General features: G+C 41.9%; 1 protein-coding gene and 1 pseudogene across 1 annotated transcript in view; both read left to right on the top strand.

Moving 5' to 3' along the window:
• The window catches only part of LOC108638081, a 56,518-nt pseudogene extending 49,125 nt beyond the window's left edge, over nt 1-7,393 (top strand).
• Nucleotides 7,937-14,978, top strand: part of LOC108638080 (zinc finger protein 675-like) — a 47,708-nt gene continuing 40,666 nt past the window's right edge. The window contains 1 exon segment of the mRNA XM_018063205.1: nt 7,937-7,965. Coding sequence (XP_017918694.1) covers nt 7,937-7,965 — 29 coding nt within the window.

Below are 14,978 nucleotides of genomic sequence, written 5' to 3'. Positions count from 1 at the left end.
GTATCTCCATTTGCAAACACTTTTTTTCCCCACCCATTCTGAAGGTTGTCTTTTTCTTTCATTTATAGTTTACGCTGCTGCTCAAATGCTTTTAAGATTAATGAATTCCCATTTGTTGATTTTATTGTATTATTCTAAGAATGAATCCGAAAAGAACTGGCTGCGATTTATATCAAGCCATGTTCTGTATATGTTCCTCAAGAGCTTTATAGTATCCATCCGTCCATTTAGATCTCTGCTTTGGCGTATGTTTTTCTGCATGGGGTTAAGCAGTGTAGTAACTTCATCATCTTTTCACTTGTTTGAGGAACCTCCAGCCTGTTCCTCCATGCTGACGGTTAACAGCTTACCTTGCCAGCATTGGTGTAGGAGGTTCCCATTTTCCCACATCCTCTCCAGCATTTCTTGTTTGAAGACTTTTTACCAATGGCCATTCTGATCGGAGTGAGGTGATACCTTCATTGCAGTTTTGATTTGAATTTCTGTAAGTTTTCGTGTGGAGAAGGCAATGGCAACCCACTGCAATATTCTTGCCTGGAAAATCCCAGGGACTGGGGAGCCTGGTGCGCTGCCGTCTGTGGGATCACCCAGAGTCGGACACTACTGAAGCGACTTAGCAGCAGCAGCAGGAAGTTTCAGTGATACAGAAATCTTTCCATGTGATTACTTTGAAAGAGTGTGAGTAAAACTTACCTCCCAAGGTTGGCTTCTTGACCATTTGCCAGGTTTTGAATTCTTTTTCCAGAATCTACCTAAAGTCGTTCTTTGACAACAGGCTTTTTCCCCTTACATCCCTGAAGGCCTGGGGATAATGCAGGCCCATCTTCACAGGTTTTAAGTTGTCGCTGCCCAAAGTGGCCACAAGGTGGCAACATTTCTTCATGCCCCACTCTTTTTATTATTTTGATAATTTGAATTTTTATATTCTATTAGAGTAGATGTGATTTCCGATGTGTGTGTGTGTGTGTTTGGTTTCCAGGAACTTTATTCAGTTATACATAGACATATATCTATTAGACACGTGCCTTGTGTTACATTGAGAAAAACTGTACTTTGGAAAAACACATGTTTTTAGAGGTTCTAAAATATGTTCTTGAGTTTGCTAATCAGAGACTGCCAATGCAACAAATAGTTCACAATCGCTTTCTTCTTGATTTTCACTAGGGGTTAATTGTTTAAAGATTAAAATTATGGACTCAGGATCTACTAAAGTGACAAGGAAAATGTTTCAGTGTGTATGGCAAGTTGGATATGTGTTGTCAGTGAGAGAAGATATAAAGACTGGAAATATTTTTGTTGTAATAAAGTAATGATAATTCTATTTGCTAGTGAGTCATTCATAAATGGGGGAAAGTTGAACCGATTAATAAATTCTTGGCCTCGAGAGGCCTTTTGGGAATTTAGTCTAAGACTCGAGGAATTGCAGCAGAGTCAGTGTAGAAGAAGTCTATGTGGTCAGCACACCAAACTTATTTTTTGAAACAAATTAGTCTTGGCCTAGTTTAATGAAAATAGAGGCAACTTTACCAAAAAAAAAAAAAGTTTCACTAAATATTAAATTCCGATTTTGTTAATTAAGATCTATGTTTACTAAGAATGTCTTATGACTTAGTTCCTTGTGTTTATGTTATAATGCTGATGAGAGTTAACTGAATTAGTAAGGGACTCTCTAAGTTTCTTTATAAAACTTATCTCAGTAATCAGTCTTTGGATAAGGGTCAGGATCTCCATAGTCTGCAACCAGGAGACTAACCCCAGGCTACAGTTATTTAACAAACTAAGTCAGAGGACCTGGGACATACTGACTGTGCTTAAAGCAGGTCCTCAGATTCCTGCTTGTGGTCCTACTGATACTGCTAGCTGCATTATTTCCTCTTCTGCCTGCTTTGCACAATTGTTTCTTGCGTTGCCAAATGTGTGACTGAACCTCTGATAAAATGATGATATGCGATCAGTGAGGGTAATGGTGAAATCTAGCTATGGGAAGAAGCAACAAGAGGAAACGTTTTCACGGACCATAGAGGCTGGTGAGACAGGTGATCCAGCGTCTCTTGGCTCCTGTTTTTTGTTAGTCCTGTAACAGCGCACTGAGTGGCCCATCAGCAGAATCTTTGCCAGATCTAGGCATGAGCATTCCTAGCACCATGGGAGGAAATGGACATGAAGCGCCCCCAAAACCATGGTCAGATTGCCACGAAAGGGCCGTGCCAACTGAAAAGCGGCACTTCTGCCTCTGCTAGGACTCAATCAGGACCCGCTGCAGCGGCTGCCCTTCAGCAGCCCTGGAAGGCACTGAACGGGGAGATTGGGAATCGGGCATCCGCACTCTGGGGAAGCTGGCAGAACAGGCCTTCAGACAGTCAGATGCTCTCAGTAAAGGTTCTCATGAGCCCAGATTCTTGCCTCTTCTCATGCCTAGAGGAGCACTAGAGTCAGCAACAGTGACAACTGCTCTAATATGTGAATTAATGTGTGAATACCACGTCAGCAGCCTGAACCTACTTAGGCAAAACTGGACAACTGGCTACCGGGCAACCGATCTCCTTGAAGTGCCAGGTCTGGACTGGGAACCCAGCTTATCCTCCTGGGAAAAAATGTGGTTGATTTTTTACAGTATTGTTCAGGTTGTCACTCCTCCAACGACTTGAAACTGAGTCTGTCACACCTACGTCAGTCACTCTGGGCTAATACAAAAGACATCCAAAGTGTGTAAGACCACAGCAAAAGGCTCCATGCCTTTGGAGAGGGTACCACCAGTGCTGACTCTATCTGGACAGGATCAAAACTGCTAAAAAATGTAACCTGGTTCTTACTCCTGCTGTAGCTCCTGCTCACAATAATTTCTGATCATTAATCACAGATCTTTGGCCCCTGACTTTTCAAGTCCACTTGTTATGTTTGACTCTTTCAGATTACGATGGTTTCACATCAAGATAATGGTTCCAGCTACTCTTTGGAACAGACTCTGGGGCCACTGAATGAGACAGGATGAGAGCTCCATGACCCCAGCTAGGTAGGTTCTATGAGCACAGTGCCAGCCTGAAGAAGACAGACCTTCGCCCTTCAGCCTCCCAATAAAGATTTTTGGGGTTCATGTCTCTCAGCAGGATTTGACATAGGAGATAGAGGGGCCTCTGTGCTGGACCGCTGGTATTTGTCAAGTGGAGTGAAACTGAAGCTTTGTTCTCACTCACACACTCCAAGGACAAATCTAGTGGCAGAAGCTGAAGTCTGCGAGAGTAAAGAGATAAGAGGCCCACTCCTGAGGTCAAAGAAGACTTCTCTGTACAAGGGCAGGAAGCCTCCTTGATGGCCGAAAAGGGAGGGGGCCCCATCCCATAATAAGTGTGGACATGCCCCCACAAGCCTCTGTAGGGGGATGGATTTTAGCAAATGTCATGCCCACATCCTGGGGAGGGTGCAGGGACCAGTGAAAAGTTGTTGTTGAATTACGATGCCAGGATCCTTGGCCCCTGGAGGAGAATTCAATCTGGGGCCAGAGACGAGGCTTGATCGCTCAGAGCTTTTGTGTAACAAAGTTTTATTAAAGTATAAAGGAGATAGAAAAGCTTCTGACATAGGCATCAGAAGGGGGCAGAAAGAGTGCCCCCTGCTAGTCTTCAGCTGGATGTTATATAGTCACCAGCAGTCTGTTAATGAAAGAAAGGAATGTCTCAAAACTTAGAATGGCACCAGGCCCCTCGCCCATAGGATGTATTTTGGGATAATGTTGGCTCCAAATGGTTCATCTTGGGCCATAAAAGGATTAACTTGAATCCTGTATAAGGGCAGAGCACCATACAAATAGTGTTATTTACATAGATTAGAGGAACAATATCAGAGTAGAACATACTGGTTTATCAAGTAGGTTCTGAGCCAAAAGGCGGAACTGACTTGAAGACAGAGTTTGGGGTAAATGCATAGTACATTAGCATAGCCTAAGATAAACATTTCCATAAGAAAAAGGCATTGCTTAACTTCAGGTGAAACCAGGTGTCATGGCTACACAGAATTTTAAGAGAAACCCTTTAAATTTGTATAGGGAAGGAAAAAATATCGCTACTTTGTTTCCTCCTGCCACTTGAGAGAGAGAAAAATGTCTGACACTTGCAGGCTATTTCCTCTATTTGGAGACCCCTGGCCTTCCTGCCTGTTACCCTCTCGTAACTGCAGGGACATTGTGATGGTTCTAATAAGAAGGTTCATACAGAGTATTGTTGAGAGCTTCCCTGACTGCTCTGTGCTGTTGCTGTCTCAGCGTCTGTCTGGGGAGCAGGCAGCCTGCAGGTCCTTGAACTCACACCAGCCAGTCCTGTGAGCACCTCCACTAGATGACCCCCTTCCTTGAGATCAGCAGTCTTCCTGAACCCCAGGGTCTACTGCACAGGCCCCCCTTCAATGACACCCTCAGAGCTCACCAGATTCCTGCTCCTCTGGTTTGAATGGACCCATCCACGCTCAGCCTTGGTAGCCCACAGCACTTCACCCAGGGTCCCTTAGAAAGGCCTGAACCCCAAGTACTGGAGCTTTTTCTGCCTGGTTCTAGCCTGACCTCCCTCAGAAATTCCCACCCTAAACCCTCCCCTCCTGAGATGTCTCAGCTGTGCTGAGTGAGAAGGCTCAGCTCAGGGCTCCTGAGTGTGGGTCTTGGGGAAGAAGCATCAGAACAGAGAACTTGCTAAAGACGTATTTAATGACCCCACCTCAGACCTGCAGATTCATAACTTCTTAGAGTTGGGACCTTACCTCGAGGGGTTCATATTCACTGAAATGGTTCAGAAAGAATCTGAACGATTGGCCAAGTGATTTCCATCTGTTTCCCATCAGGGTCATGTGACCAGTGTTAGGAAAGGACCTCCCTGGTGCCTTCCCCAGAGACTTCTCTCTTGGTCCTGTGGGGGCATCAGTGTGGTGTGTAGGAAGTACTCCAGGGGACTCTAAGGGGAGGCCCGGGTTAAGAACGTGGCTCCTGGTCCATCTGTGAGAGCTGAGGACCAGCTTCAGTCTGAGGAGAGGCTGCAGGGTTGGTCTAGCTGGATTTGGACTAGGGAAGTCAGTCAGCTCACATCATCTGTGTGAGCAGAGGGTTAGGAGCTCTCTATGGGGAGGGTTGTTCTCTCTATGGGGAGAGAACAATAAAGAAAGAAGTTCACAGGCTGGTCTCCAGGTAGGAGGTGATTGTTCCCGAATCTCTCCTGAGACAGGACAGGAGAGGTGGGTCTTTTCAGCTTTTCAAGTCCTTCTGTCTGTAGGTGAAGTAGTTGCAGGTTAAAGAGCTCTGCAGATGCCTTTGAAGGTATTTTCTCAAGATGCAGAGGTGTGTTTGCTACATAACATCCCCAGAGAAGACAGAACAGGAGGAAGAAGAGGAGGAAATGGCAGCTTCTCAGGTACTCTTTCTGTTCTAGGTCTGGGGCTGTGTCTGGTTTTCCTCCTGAAATGCCTAGACTGAGAATCGACAAACCTTTAGTTCTCTGCTTCTGATTTTTCTGCCTGGGGTGTTTGTTATCCACTTCTTATTTTTCCCTTTTCTTCTTATCATAGTGAAGACCGGCTCTTTAGACCACCTCTCCCTTGGGTCCCAGATCCTGTTCTCCATTGTCTGTATCCTGGCTTTCTATAGAACATGACGAATTCCCAACCTGAATGAGTGACTTTCAGCTGGTGAACATATTCCCTTTGTGAGAGATCAACACGGAGACGCACTGGTATCCGAGATTCCCACTGGGATGTGGTTCAGTGTTTGGATCTTCGGGAAGTAGGGGAAATGCCATGATGAGTTCACACGTGGCTACAATTCAGCTCCTTAGGCGTTAGAAAATGCCCTTATATATTGAATCAAGTCAGTGATCCAGAATTTTTCAGAAAATGCACAGAAATGAAAAGAAAACTAGGAGACACTGTCCTCTGTAATGCTAAGGCTTACTAGTTAAACACACTGTTAGGATACAAAACAGAGGAAGTATATATAAAATGAATTTGCATAAAACTGATATCTGTTTGTTAGGTTCAAGTTATAATTTCCTTATTTTTTCCTAAATGCCCAGGCTCTGATAGTGCATCTTCTGTGTGATCCATTTACACCATGACAGATGCTGTCCACTGGCTCTGGTGATTTCTCTGAGATTATCAGGCTAGGCAGTTCATTTTTATCCTCTGTCTTTAAACAAGGCTGTGGAAAAATGGAGTGGGGAGCGTGTGAAAACCCTCACAGTTAATGGAGAAATTCTGCGTCTTTTTGGTTTCTCATGGAAAATGAACGCTCACTGTGTTGATGATAGACACTGGATTTTGGGAGTGGGCATTTTCATCACTCAAGCCCAGGTGATATTTCCAGTACACTCCACGCTCATATCACACATAGTCTTCTTATTCCCATTTTTTTTCAAAATATTTGCAATAATCATATTGGTGCTAATCTGTTTTCACCTGTGTTGAATTTCTAACATACAGCTCAACAAAATGATACAGTTTGTCAAGAAATTAAAGTTTCAGAACCAAGAGATCTAATTTATCTTATACTGTTGTATATGTTTCCCCTAGTGTATTTAAAATATACAAAGAATATCATTCACAAGTAGATGTATATATTTTAACCCATTAAAAATCATCTTGATTTTATTGACATGAATCAGTTCAGTTCAGTCGCTCAGTCGTGTCCAACTCTTTGGGACCCCATGAACCACAGCATGCCAGGTCTCCCTGTCCATCACCAACTCCTGCAGTTTACCCAAACTCATGTCCTTTGAGTTGGTCATGCCATCCAACCATCTCATACTCTGTCATCCTCTTCTTCTCCTGCCTTCAATCTTTCCCAACATCAGGGTCTTTTCAAATGAGTCAGCTTTTCGCATCAGATGGCCAAAATATAAATGTACAGCATGTGGCAAGGCTTTTTAGCAGAGTTCAACTTTAACTGAACATCAGTGAATTCATACTGGGGAGAGACCTTATAAATGTACAGAATGTGGCAAATCCTTTACCCGTTATTCACTCCTTACTCAACATCAGTGAATCCACACTGGGGAGAGACCTTGTAAACGTACAGAATGTGGCAAAGCCTTTAACTGGCATCTGAGTCTTACTGTACATCAGCGAACTCATCCTGGGGAGAAACCATACAAATGTAACAAATGTGGCGAAGCCTTTATCCATTGTTCACATCTTACTCGACATCAACGAATCCATACTGGGGAGAGACTTGATAAATGTACAGACTTTGGCAAAGCCTTTCCTCAGAGTTCAGGTCTTTCTCGACATCAGAGAATTCATACTGCAGAGAAATGTTAGACATGTAAGGAATGTGGCAAAGGATTTCATCACAGCCATCACCTCACTCCCCATCAGAGAATACATACTGCAGAGAAACCCTAGAAATGAATCCGTGATAAAAAAGATAGATCCTAAATATACAATTTTGAAAAAATGAGTGTTTACTTTGGAAAGATACATGAATGAAATACAAAAATGTAGACAAGTGTTTAATCAAACATCACAAGTAAATCAATGCCAGAGAATTCACACTAGAAAACATTTCATTAGTACCACTTTTGTTGAATTACTCTAAACAGAAACACTGTAGCAAGTGTTCCATATCTAAAACATGTACTAAATTGATATGTTCATATGGATCACAAGATGAATGGATGGATATTTTCAGAGGTATAATTATTAGTCATGTATCCTTGTTTATATTAACATTATTTGAGATCATTAAGGAACCCAAAGGAATGTCATTCAACTTTCAAGTTACTATGCTGTGATTTGTTTCTACTATATATATGAACTTCTGTTTTTGATGGTTGTTACCTCAATTGTAAGAGAAGCCCTTCTATATTAGGTGGGAATCATTTATATTTATTCTGCAATTTATAAGATTAAGAACACAGTAATGTTATATGCACACTAAACCTCTAAATGGAGGTATTTGTCACTGATGTCGCCCATCTGTGTTGTCACCATGATGTAAGTGTTCCGGGAATAATTCAAAGTAAGACGGAAGTTTGCTCTAAGTTTTCAATAATTATGTCAATTGCTTTTTAAGCGTAAAACAAGGATTGTTCATTAAAATCGAAGGTCTTTTTATAACATCAACATTGAGAAATCATGCATATTACCTGGCAGGCTTGAAGTAAGGACACCTTCTCTTCCACCTGATGAAAGTATAGAAAACTCTTTCTGGAAAATTCATATTAATATAATTAATGTCCATTCATGTTTACTATATTAGCCTCCATTTTGTAAACCACTTAAATCACATTCACAGATCATTTCATCAGAGAAACAGGAAAGTTTTTAGAAGCTTGTAATCTGTATTTTAACCAAGGATCAAAGAACAGTTGTAAAAAGTTTTATTCATCTGTGTAAAATTAATGTATGTTCGTTAATAAAAGTGGATGGTTTTTTCGTGTTACAGTTGATGTGGAATGAAGGAAGGGTGAACGCACCACCAGCATTAACGTCTCCCACCTGTTTAAGGTTGCAGGAAAGATAACGTTATAAGAAACTATTTGTAGCACAGGGGGATGGCATCTGTAGAAATTAGTTCCTTACTGGTATTAAACTCTCATAAATTCATATATTTCCCACCTATTCTATGTTGTATTTCCTCTCCCATTTTGAAAGTACTCAGACATTGTGATGGTTCGAATAAGAAGGATCATACAGAGTACTGTTGAGAGCTTCCCTGAGGGCTCCGTGCTGTTGCTGCCTCAGCGTCTGTCTAGGCAGCAGGCAGCCTGCAGGTCCTTGCACTCACACCAGCCAGTCCTGTGAGCACCTCCACTAGATGACCCCCTTCCTTGAGACCAGCAGTCTTGCCAAACCCCAGGGTCTACTGCACAGGCCTCCCTTCAGTGACAGCCCTCAGAGCTCACCAGAATCCTACTCCTCTGGTTTGAATGGGCCGATCCTTTCTCCTGGGCCCGGGCCTGCCCTGTGCAAACTGGGCTTAGCCAGGAGGGCTGTTTGTTCTGCGTGAAATCTTCACTCTGGTCCTCGGACCTTCCTTGTCTCTTAGCCTTGTCTCCACCACCATTTTGGACTCCTTTTCCCTATTCTACCTACCTAACAATATCATCCTCAAATATTTATGTACATTTTCAATCAGTTAAAAATTATCCTGATTTTATTGAGATGACAATTTTTCTCTTAGTAAGTATCCAGTCCCATTTTAGTGTATGTCAGTATGCATGAACATGTTAACATAATTTGATCGATTTTTTCTTTTTCTTTTTTGAAGATTCCATGAAGCATGGAATAGCTAGCCACTCCAGTATTCGTGCCTTGAGAATCCCATGGACAAAGGAGCCTGGCAGGCTACAGTCCCTGGGGTTGCAAAGAGTAGGACACGACTGAGTGACTAACACTTTTCTTGTTTTTAGTATTATTTACAAATAGAGAAATTTCTATAAACTTTCATTAGCGTTAGCTCTGTGCATTTGTCTGTGTTTTCTTAAAGTCTAGAGTCACAAACTGAAGTAAAAGTTGCTGCTGCTAAGTTGCTCCAGTCGTGTCCGACTCTGTGCAACCCCATAGATGGCAAACCAAGAGGCTACCCTGTCCCTTTAGCTGTCATTTAAAGAATGGTTGTTAAACTATTTGCCAAAAGATGCTACAACAACATTATTGATTTTAAATTATTTCTGTTATACATTCAAGTCTCTGAAAACTGTCAGAAAGTAGTATTTACCAGATCATTAAAATGATTCTTGTTGCCGAGGTTACTGTGCTATCAGACCTGCAAAATCTGTAAAGCACTTAAAGTTCAAAGTTAAATGTGAATTCATTCCTTACTATTGTACTTCACTGCTGTTCACACAGTGTCACTCATGGAGCAGAATTTTCAACATTACTAGTTCAAAGAAGTTTGTGAAAAATGTGGCACGCTGAACCCACTCCAGAACATTTGGATGAGGAAGTGCTTTGAAAAAATATTTCCTGTTTCTTTTGATAGACAGTTCATCCTCTGTCAACTGAGTACAACACTCAAAAATAAATATGCCAATGTTGATCTGATTATATAATTTCTCTTCGAAATCAGAATAACTTCTGTAGTGGTTGATGGATCATATCTCATCCTCTTTTCTTGGGGTTAAAATTGTGGTAGAAAATATTACTGTGTAAAAATTATATTCTTGTGTAACACCAGACATTCTCCAAAATCAAAACCATTTCTTTTGCTGGTTTCCTCTTGGGTCACATTAGGAAGTCTTCCCATGGCGACATGGAACCTGTACTTTGTATTTCAGGGATGGCTGACATTTCAAGATGTGGCCCTAGACTTCACTCAAGAAGAGTGGGAATGCCTGGACCTCGGTCAGCGAGAATTGTACAGGGACGTGATGTTAGAGAACTACAGGAACCTGGCCTCCTTGGGTGAGGATAACTGCCTTCCAGAATCCCTTCTCTACCCACTGGGTTTTGGTTCCTGTATTTCTAGAATGTCTCCTAGAATCTTTTGCTCCTGGGTGTTCATTGGAAGGACTGAAGCTGAAGCTGAAACTCCAGTACATTGGCCACCTCATGCGAAAAGCTGACTCATTTGAAAAGCCCCTGATGCTGGGAATGATTGAAGTGGGGAGGAGAAGGGGACGATAGAAGATGAGATGGTTGGATGGCATCACTGACTCAATGGACATGAGTTTGAGTAAACTCTGCGAGTTGGTAATGGACAGGGAGGCCTGGCGTGCTACAGTCCATGGGGTCTCAAAGACTTGGACATGACGGAGCAAGTGAACTGAACTGAACTGAACTGTTGGTTAAAACAGGGAGCTAGTGGGAAACTGCTGGATAGCACAGGGAGCTCACTTGGTGCTCTGTGCTGACCAGAGGGGTGAAATGGAGATCACGGGAGGGAGGTTCAAGAGGGAGCAGATTCATGTACACTTATGGCTGATTGATGATGTTGTACAGCAGAAACTAACACAACATTGTAAAGCAATTATATTCCAATACAAAATATACATGCATCTCAAAAGGAAAAAAAGCTAAACAGACGGGTCTCCCAGTGGTGGAGAATTCATCTGACAGTGCCGGGAACATGGGCTTGATCCCTGGTCCAGGAATATTCCACATGCTTTGGGGCAACTAAGCCTGTGCGCCACAACTGCTGAGCCTGGGTGGGGCAACTTGCTCTTTTAGACGGGCAAGAGGGAAATGAAAGATGCTCACCAGCGCTAAACAATAAGAAATGCAAAACAAAGCTACAATGATGCATCACCTCATGCCAGTCAATAACAATTAGCAAAGAGCCCACTAATAATATCATAAACGCTGAAGAGGCTTGGAGATCAGGGAACCTCCTACACGGCTGGAGGGAATGTAAACTGGGGCAGTCACGGGGGGAGGACAGTGTGGAAGTTCCTTAAAAAATGTAACCTCCTAACATTTAAGGAAATGAATTCCATGAAAAATAGACAAAACAGATTAATTGACAAATTGACAAGTTTTGCAGTTTTTAGTCAATCATCTGCAATTCTAAAATGACCAGTTTTGATCTAGCATTTCTAAATTCTCTACGTTAAATGTGTACGAATACACATACACTCACATATTCCTTCTTGGTTTTCTCACTGCTAATGTGTGTACCTTCAGATATTTATATATTGTATCCAGTGTGTGTTATATAAATTATATGATGTATATATCTTCAGATATTTATATATTGCATTCAAAGTATGCCAAGGCCATGAGAAAACAGTTCCTTTAAGCCTAGACAAGAAACTTGTGCTAAGAATTATACAGGGTAAGATTTTATAAATCTTGGTTCAGAACTTTCCCATCATGGCTTTTAATTATGCTTTTTGTGACTTTGTTAAATTGACATTTGCTTAAATGAGCCCCTGGAAAGTTTTAGTTAACAGAAGAACAAAGGAGGATTGAAGCAGGTGAGTTTATGACTCTTGGTCCTGAGAGAATTCACAGGAAGCTTGAGGGCCCCTGAGGAAGGTCAAGGCTAGAACCAGGCAGAGAAAACTCCAGTACTTGGGGTTCAGGCCTTTCTAAGGGGCCCTGGGTGAAGTGCTGTGGGCTCCCCAGGCTGAGTGTGGATCGGTCCATTCAAACCAGAGGAATAGGATTCTGGTGAGGTCTGAGGGTGTCATTGAAGGGGGGCCTGTGAAGTAGACCCTGGGGTTTGGCAAGACAGCTGGTCTCAAGGAAGTGGGTCATCTAGTGGAGGTGCTCACAGGATTGGCTGGTGTGAGTTCAAGGACCTGCAGGCTGCCTGCTGCCTAGACAGACGCTGAGGCAGCAACAGCACGGAGCAGTCAGGGAAGCTCTCAACAATACTCTGTCTGATCCTTCTTATTCGAACCATCACAATGTCCCTGCAGTTACAGAGAGGGGGAAAAAGTACATGGAGAAATGATGGGAAATACATGATCAAATTATATGAGGCTTAAAGGCAGTAACAGATGTCATCCCACTGTGCTACCTAATAGTTCACTGTTATGCATTCTTCCCTGGAACCTTAAATAAGTGGGAGAGGTTAATGTCGGTGGTAGGTAAACACTTCATTCATCACACAGCAACTGCATCACCAGAAACCATTCAGTTTTATTGATTAACATGTAGGAATATCACACGCAGTCAGAATGAAACATTTTACAATCCACTGTGTGATCCTTGATTAGAATACAGATTACAAGCATAGACAACGATATTCATTTTTCTGATACAATGGTCTCAGAGTTGTGCTTTCTATGGTTACAAAAGGAAGGCTAATCATTTAATCAAGAAGGCATAGATTAATTACATGATTTTTCTGGGAAGGGTTTCCCATACTTTTCCAGGGTATCAGAGAAGTCTTTATTTCAAACATGTCAATTAATATTCATGACTTCTCTTGATATTATAAAAATACATCAAAATTTCAGTGAACTGTCATTGTATTATCCTTAAAAAGCCAGTGACATTGAAAATTTAGAACAAACCTCTGTCTGACTTTAATATGTGGAGTTAGTCCCTTACATCATGGTGACCTACAGGGTTGTTTGACACCAAAGACAAACACCTTCATTTAGATGTTCAGTGTACACGTTATATGACTACGTCTGTAATGTCCTTAAAGGAGAATAAATTCCAATGGTTCCTACCTCAGATAGAAGGGATTATCTTATCACTGAGTCAGCAACCATCAAAAACTTGAGTTCACATACAGTAGAAACAAACCATAGCATGTAGTATTTTGAGAGTTGAGTTACTTTCGTTTGGTTTTCAAAAATCTCAAATATGTCAAAACAAGCAAGAATACATTGCTAATACTTGTACCACTCCACACACAACCCTTCATCCTGGGATCCATTCTAACATACAGTTTTCTCTGTGTTTTAAGTATGGATTGCTATCTATAGTAATTCTACTTCAGAGGAAATTCAGGAAAGAGGAATTGATGAAATGCTTCCTAGGATGAATTCTCTGATATTTATTTAGAGTTGATTTTTATTACAACTTTCCTACTTTTTTCTTTTTTTTACATCATCACATATCTTTCCTGCAGAAATGCTCTCGGGTTATCTAAACTGTACATTTAGGACTAATCTCTTTCATCACTTATGACATTACTAGAATTTCTCTCCAGTATGTACTCTGCATATACATTAAATAATCAGGGTGATGATATATACAGCCTTGACATACTCCTTTCCCGATCTGGAACCAGTCTGTTGTTCCATGTCCGGTTCTAACTGTTGCTTCTTGACCTGAATACAGGTTTTCTCAGGGGGCAGCTAAGGTGGTTTGGTACTCTCAACTGTTTAAGAATTTTCCACAGTTTGTTGTGATCCACACAGTCAAAGGCTGTAGTGTGCTCAATAAAGCAGAAGTGGATGTTTTTCTGGAATTCCCTTTTCCTATGATCCAATGAATGTTGGCAATTTAATCTCTGATTCCTCTGCATTTGCTAATCCAGCTTGTACATCTGCAGTTCACAGTTCATGTACAGTAGAAGGCTGGCTTGAAGGATTTTGAGCATTACCTTGCTAGCATGTGAAATGAGCGCTATTGTGCAGCAGTTCGAACATTCTTTGGCATTGCCCTTCTTTGGACTCAAATGAACACTTCACTTTTCCAGTCCTGTGGCCACTGCTGAGTTTTCCAAATTTGCTGGCATACCTAGCGCAGCACTTTCACAGCATTGTCTTTCAGGATTTGAAATAGCTCAGCTGGAATTCCATCACCTCCACGAGCTTTGTTGGTAGTGATTCTTCCTAAGGCCCACTTGACTTCACACTCCAGGATGTCTGGCTCTAGGTGAGTGACAACACCATTGTGGTTGTCCAGGTCATTAAGACCTTTTTTGTACAGTCCTGTGTATTCTGGCCACCTCTTCTTAATCTCTTCTGCTTCTGTTAGGTCCATGCATTTCTGTCCTTTATCGAGCCCATCTTGCATGAAATGTTCCTTGGTATCTCTAATTGCTTGAAGAGACCTCTAGTCTTTCCCATTCTATTGTTTTCTTCTATTTCTTTGCATTGTTCACTTAAGAAGGCTTTCTTATCTCTCCTTGCTAGTCTTTGGAACTCTGCATTCAGATGGGTATATCTTTCCTTTTCTCCTTTGCCTTTTGGCCTCTCTTCTTTTTCTCAGCTCTTTGTAAGGCTTCCTCAGACAACCATTTTGCCTTTTTTGCATTTCTTTTTCTTGGGGATGGTTTTGGTCACTGCCTCCTGTACAATGTTACAAACCTCTGTCCATAGTTCTTCAGGCAGTCTGTCTATCAGATCGAATCCCTTGAATCTACTTGTCACTTCCACTGTATAATCATGTTGTTGTTGTTCAGTCGCTCAGCCGTGTCTGACTTTTGCAACCCCATGGATTACACCCCACCAGGCTTCCCTGTCCATCACCACCTCTGGAGCTTGCTCAAACATGTCCGTTGAGTTGGTGATGCTATCCATTATCCTGTTCTCTTTGTCTTCTCCCTGCCTTCAGTCTTTCCCAGCATCAGAGTCTTTCCCATGAGCCAGCTCTTCACA

The sequence above is a fragment of the Capra hircus genome, chromosome 18, assembly GCF_001704415.2.
Source record: "Capra hircus breed San Clemente chromosome 18, ASM170441v1, whole genome shotgun sequence".
Lineage (NCBI taxonomy): Eukaryota > Metazoa > Chordata > Mammalia > Artiodactyla > Bovidae > Capra > Capra hircus.
This window is presented reverse-complemented; position numbering and strand designations above follow the sequence as displayed.